Below are 6,947 nucleotides of genomic sequence, written 5' to 3'. Positions count from 1 at the left end.
TTAAACCGCATAAACACATTTCATTACACCAAATACACAAAATAATGTTCTTTTTAGCAGCATCATATGACCCCTTTAAAAGAAGGCTCTTCTGCTCAGCAAGGCTGCTTTTATTTGTATAGTAAAAAATACATGCCTGATTCAAGAACGGGGTCAGATGGCCAAAAAAATATTATTTTACTAACTTATTAATTTGAAGTTAAATTGTGCTTTGTTGGTATAATGTCTGCTAGAATGTTAAAAAAAAGTTTAATATAGTAGTGTTCAATATTTTTAAATTGTTGTTTTGTAATAGATTTTTTCTATGAAAAGAAAAAAATATTATTTTACTAACTTATTAATTTTAAGTTAAATTGTGCTTTGTTGGTATAATGTCTGCTAGAATGTTAAAAAAAATGTTTAATATAGTAGTGTTCAATATTTTTAAATTATTGTTTTGTAATAGATTTTTTCTATGAAAAGAAAGACAAAACAGTAAAAATCACATTTTGGCTATTTAATTTGTGCAATGGTGAAAAAAACTGGCAAAATACATGCGGGAAAAAAACTTGAAAAACCGTGTTAGGTATTCGGCCTTCGGCCCAGTGTTTTATTTTGTTTGGTTTCGGCTTCAGCCAAGAATTTTCATTTCGGTGCATTCCTAGTAATACCCATTCTCTCAAGAAAGAAACGTAGTCTTGAGCGCAAATGGAGAAAAACTAACTTGGAAGTTTTTAGAATTGCGTGGAAAAACAGTATGTCCAGCTATAGACAGGCTCTAAAAGCTGCCAGGGCCGAGCATATCCACAAACTCATAGAAAATAACCAAAACAATCCTAGGTTTTTATTTAGCACAGTGGCTAGATTAACAAATAACCAGACGCCACCCGATCTAAATATTCCCGCACAGTTTAATAGTAATGACTTTATGAATTTCTTCACTGATAAAATAGATAACATCAGAATTACAATAGCAAATGTAGATTCTACAGCGTATAATACTTCAGCTTCATTCATCGCACCCAAAGATAAACTGCAGTGCTTTACAGCTATAGGACAGGAAGAGCTAAATAAACTTATCACTGCATCTAAACCAACAACATGCCTGTTAGATCCTGTACACACTAAATTACTGAAAGAGTTGTTACCTGTAGCAGAAGAACCGCTTCTCAATATTATTAACTCGTCGTTGTCTTTAGGTCACGTCCCAAAACCATTCAAGCTGGCGGTTATTAAGCCTCTTATTAAGAAACCACAACTAGATCCTAGTGAACTGGCTAATTACAGACCCATCTCAAATCTTCCTTTTATGTCTAAAATTTTTGAAAAAGTTGTGTCTGCTCAATTGTGAATTTCCATAGGCCCCACAATATTGCAGATAATGAAGCTACACAATATGGCGTTCATTATCTGCAATGATTCACGTGTGATTATGATTGTGGTTTTGTGTAGCTTGTCAGTGAACTCCGGCTCTGTGTAGTAAATGCTGCTCCATCTGAAAGCAGGTGATGGAGATTTAGCACTAATCACAGAGCCGGTTTTACTGACGAGATGCGCATGACTATTGCAGGCAATTTTTTGCACAGCCCTAACCAAGATCAACACAGTCTTCAGCAGAAGAGACGACCTTTCATACGAGAGCTGAGACAGACGTCATGTGATGTGAGTGTGTGTGTGTACTGGTCTGACCTACATTATAAATGTGCTCAGAGTGTAGTGTGTGTTCACGACATTAAATAATCAAATCACTAATCAGAATCAGAATCAGAATGAGCTTTATTGCCAGGTATGTTTACACATACGAGGAATTTGTTTTCGTGACAGAAGCTTCTGCAGTGTAACAGAGTGACAGTGACAGAACAAAAACACATAAGAAAAGGGAAGAAATAAATAAAAAGTAAAAAAAATAAACACACAAACAGCATATTATGAAAGAGGGCAGTAAGTTTTCTGTGAGGCTTGTGTTTGGAGTCAGGACAGAGAGAGTATCATCATAAAAACCATGACGCTTGCGGAAAGTCCTCATAATGATAGGAACTAGTGTATGTGTGTGTGTGTGTGTGTGTGTGTGTGAGTGAGTGTGTGTGTGTGTGATGTTGTGGTTGTTCAATAATAAGCATTTACACTCACTGAAACAGCATATGGACAGCTGCGATCACACACACACACACACACTAATGTCATTAACAGCACTGCTCCATCAGTCAATACCCACACACACTGACACACACTGACACACAGCCCCGAGCACTAGTGACTAACCTACTTCTGACAGACTGAACACACACACACACACACACACACACACATAGGGGTGTGTGCTATTGTCGTGTTTATTGACATTATGAAGTATACACTGTGTGATGTGGACTAGCAGAAGCTGAATACAGTCAAAATGACTCCAAATCCAATATATGAGGGCAATAATTCCCTGTATGTGTATCGTCTCATATTTGTATCATATGATGGTTTAATATCAGCACAATTACAAATGCTGTTTTGTAGGACTTGGACAGTCCCAAAATGGAAGTTATATTGATTTAATACATCAATTTAATAAACAAGAATGTGTTAATATTCATGCATTTATAGTTACGTTTTAGACACAATGTTGTGAAGATTGTCTGTTTTTCCTCTATTTCACCAATCTGTCTATCTTTCCAGTCAAAGCCACAGCAGAACTGTTGAGCTTCTCCGAGCAACACTCATTACCGAATGAATCAGTATTTTTCAACAAATCGGTGGAATGAATGATTCAGTGACTCATTCGTTAAGACAGTGACTTGCTGCTACATATTGGCAGTTTTAATTTAATATTTCAAGTATTTCATTTTTTTAAAATAATTTAATATTTCAACATTCAAAATAGATTTAAAAATCATTCTCACAGCACTGTTTATGTAATTGTAATGCAGTACATCTCAATGCAGTGCAAGAAGGGATGTTGTTGATACTGATTTCAGTTGTTTGGTAACATCACGATTACAGAATCAGCAGCAGGATATGCATATTTACTCCTGCTGTCTCAAAGATTACTGCTTGCAGCATGTTTCTGAGGCGTCAATGTTACTGAGTCACTCTCGCATTTAAACAGTTTAATATTTTGTTGGCTATAATGACAGGAATCGCGAAAGCCTTCATTAGATTCCTCTGTGCCTCTGATTGGCTGCTGCGTTCATGTGATCAGCAGACCTCTCTGTGATTGGCTGTTCAACACTGCACAAACTCACTGTGAGCAGTACTCTTGGATGTGAGTATAGTGGTGTAATCTATACTTCTGTGATTAGTTAATCATGCATTTGTGGTTATTATTCTGAGCTGTGCAGCTCTGCGAGTGTGACACGTCCACATCACGATCACAACACACCACACCACTGCTGTTATTCACACGACTGCAGATCAGCATCCACTGAATGAGCCGACTGTAGCTGCACCTGCACAGCGTCAGAGCCACCGAACAATCACGCGTTTGTCAGTGTGTGTGTGTGTGTGTGTGTGAGAGTGTGTGTGAGAAAGTGTGTGTGGTGTGTGTGAGAAAGTGTGTGTGTGGTGTGTGTGTGTGTGTGTGAGAGAGTGTGTGTGTGTGAGAGTGTGTGTGTGAGTGCGTGTGTGAGTGCGTGTGTGAGTGAGTGTGTAGTACTCTTGGATGTGAGTATAGTGGTGTAATCTATACTTCTGTGATTAGTTAATCATGCATTTGTGGTTATTATTCTGAGCTGTGCAGCTCTGCGAGTGTGACACGTCCACATCACGATCACAACACACCACACCACAGCTGTTATTCACACGACTGCAGATCAGCATCCACTGAATGAGCCGACTGTAGCTGCACCTGCACAGCGTCAGAGCCACCGAACAATCACGCGTTTGTCAGTGTGTGTGTGTGTGTGAGAAAGTGTGTGTGGTGTGTGTGAGAAAGTGTGTGTGGTGTGTGTGTGTGTGTGTGAGAGAGTGTGTGCGAGAGAGTGTTGGTGTGGGAGAGAGAGAGTGTGTGTGTGTGTGTGTGTGTGTGTGTGTGTGTGTGTGTGTGTGCCAGGTGCGGCAGCTGAACACACACACACACCACAGATGACGGTCATGTGATGCGTGACGTTTCACGCCGACTAGGGTTGTGCCGTTAGACGACAGTATCATATATCGATGATAGTCAGAGATATTGCCTGTAGCTGATGCCTTTGACGATAGCAGGAATATTATTATTATCATCAGGATAGTAACACTATCTAATTAGTATTAGGGCTTATTTGTTCCATTATATTTCTTTTTCCACGTGTTTACAGTGTTGTGTGTTACACCGTGTCCTAACTACACGCGACGTGACAAGATTCCAGCGACAAACAGTTTGTGTCCACACCAGAATCAATCAAACATCACAGCCAATCAGAAGCGTGTGGGGGCGGAGCCTCTCTGGAAGCGCACTGCACTGGCAACGAAATGGATACATGTATAATCTAATTCATAAATATTAAAGCTTTTTAACATCATTAAATGTACATACTGAGTGACTGATAACATCTTTGTCATGGAATACACTCGTTGGTTCGTACATATTTGCTTTAATTTATTTTAATATCTATTGTTGCTTTCAGTATGGCTAAAAGGTCACGCAAAATGACATTCAAACACACATTAGGCATGTTTAACTTTGAATAAAGCACATGATCACCTGAGATTATCTACTGGCATATAGTTTGTATCAGGGCTGCACGATTTTGACAAAAATCATAATTGTCGATTATTCCCTTGAAATTGTAATTGCGATTATTAATTCCGATTATCACAATTTACACTGAATGATGTTTATACCATTGTTTGATGCAGCTGCATGCCGTATTATTATATGAAAATAAACCAGCTGAAAAACCTTTAGTGCTTTTCTAGTTTTAAGCCTGAAATGTCAACTACACATCGGATTGGTTTCTTCTTTAAATTATAAAAAAGTAAAAATATGAATGTTATTATAATGTTATACTAAAACAATGGAAAAACCTTTAAGATAACATGTAGAAAGAAAAAATCATATCTTAAGCGTGCAGAATAACATAAGTGGACTTTGAACGATTACGTAATTGTGGCGTCGTAATTGTAATCGCGATTAGAAATTCGATTAGTTGTGCAGCCCTAGTTTGTATGCTGTTGTTCCAGCCGCAGCGGCGCGGAAACAGAAACCGTTTCTAAAATAGAAAGTTTGCGTGTCTCCATCGCGGCTAGTTAGGACAAAACCTCTGATTAACGTGGAAAAGATACCTTTTATCGCGTCGCGGCGTCGCGTGCAGTTAGGACCCGGTGTAATAACCAATCACATACGATTCTGTTGAGCTTATGAACACAATGGCCAATCAGAGAGTCATGTTGTTGTTGTTTTGTTGAGTGCATGTGCTCACGGAATTCAGCTCTCTCGCGAATTCTCTCAGCATAAACAAGGACGGGCAGGTGTGCGTGCGGTGCGAGTATAAGAGATGTAGTCATCATACGTGTAGACGGCTTCACTGATTATAACGGGAGTGTTTTTTCAACTGCATAAACTCGCGCTAGACCGGAGTCAGCGATGGTGTTCTTCGTTAACGCAAATGTTCTTTGCTCGTTTTCTGTAGCCGCTGTTTGAATAACATGTAAGCATTGTAATTAGTAGCTTACAATGTTTCTATTAAATAGTTTTCATGTTAAATACAAATCCAGTCATATTAAAAACGTAAGGCTGCTTTTAGCCTCACGCTGGAGTCGGCAATGAAACGGAGTAAATAAATAATTAGGTAAATTAGCAGGATAATACCGTGTGTCGGCAATCCCACGATAGGACGATATGACAATCCCTCATATCGCCCAACACTAGCCCGACTGCGAGTATAAAGCAGGGGCTCGTGTTATACGTACTCTCGACCCCTTGGTTTTGACCGAGGGAGCTTCATAAGCACACTTCAGGCCGCTCCATCATCGCACATGGCGTTTAATTTATCCCCAGCCCAAACAACTCTATAATATACGTGCTATAATGTTGTTTTACATGAATAACAGCCCAAGCATACTTATACACATACAGAATGCTGCTCCAAACACCTTCGTAAAGGGGAAAATGTAACCAATAAACCAACTCCATAGTGACCAAGGGCTTAGGCCAGTAGTGGGCACTCATGCAACCTACTCAATGGCGTACACGGAGTGCACTAGACAGAGGGACGAACTGGAACCAGCCCCAGCTTATGACTCCAGAGTGAGCTGCCATCCTCAAATCTGATTGGCTGCTGGCCTCGGTCAGACTTATTGAACTCTTGCATAAAAGCAATATGGCCCTCATAATCACAAACAGCAGTCACGTGACCCCAGCGGCCCAATCGCAGCCCTGCTGACAGTGCTATCCCTGAAATACAGCAGGACTGCCGTGATTCAGCACATTATAACCAGCATGTGTGGCAGCCGCTAACGTTACTCTACACAAACACCACAGTCTGAGGAGCAGCTTCCAGCTTTCAGGGAAAAAGAGCTGTCCATCGTGAATCTGTTCGTACTCACATCTCAGTCATGATGTCGTTTAAATAAACCCCGTCCAGCAGAGTCACGAAGTCGGAGAGAGGAGAGCCATCGGAGCCCAGCGGAGAGACCGTCTTCACCTACACACACACACACACACACACACACACACACACACACACAGGTGAAGCTCTGCAGACCATCGCGACGCGACGCGACACGCATCCGCGCGGTCACCCACCCAGCACACCAGCGGAGACCGCAGAAACCCCTCCAACAAAGGCGAGAACACCCCCTGCTCCATCTTGTCCGTGGCGCGGGAATAAAGCGGGCGTGTGCGCAGAACTGCGTGTTTATGAAGCCGCTCTCATGCTATTCCTCCGCATCCAGCCGCGCTTATCCTCCGCCGGAGACCAATCCCTTCATCCCCAGCGAAGCGCCGCTGTTTTCCGTTAGACTGGCGTGACGCGGAACAAAGCGCCGCCTGTAGCGTTACTACA

The 6,947-nt window shown here is 41.1% G+C and overlaps 1 protein-coding gene across 1 annotated transcript in view; it reads right to left on the bottom strand.

The window, feature by feature from the left end:
• LOC107570322 (girdin-like) overlaps positions 1-6,941 on the bottom strand; it is an 8,299-nt gene extending 1,358 nt beyond the window's left edge. Inside the window, exons 1-2 of the mRNA XM_016256543.1 lie at positions 6,689-6,941; positions 6,490-6,587 (exon numbers count right to left, since the gene is read on the bottom strand). Of these exons, the coding sequence (XP_016112029.1) occupies positions 6,490-6,587; positions 6,689-6,751 (161 nt within the window). The 5' untranslated portion in view covers positions 6,752-6,941. The remainder of the gene's footprint in view (positions 1-6,489; positions 6,588-6,688) is intronic.
• Between the last annotated feature and the right edge of the window lie 6 nt (positions 6,942-6,947).

Source organism: Sinocyclocheilus grahami, unplaced genomic scaffold (assembly GCF_001515645.1).
Source record: "Sinocyclocheilus grahami isolate Dianchi unplaced genomic scaffold, SAMN03320097.WGS_v1.1 scaffold1440.1, whole genome shotgun sequence".
In the NCBI taxonomy this organism is placed as follows: Eukaryota; Metazoa; Chordata; class Actinopteri; order Cypriniformes; family Cyprinidae; genus Sinocyclocheilus; species Sinocyclocheilus grahami.
This window is presented reverse-complemented; position numbering and strand designations above follow the sequence as displayed.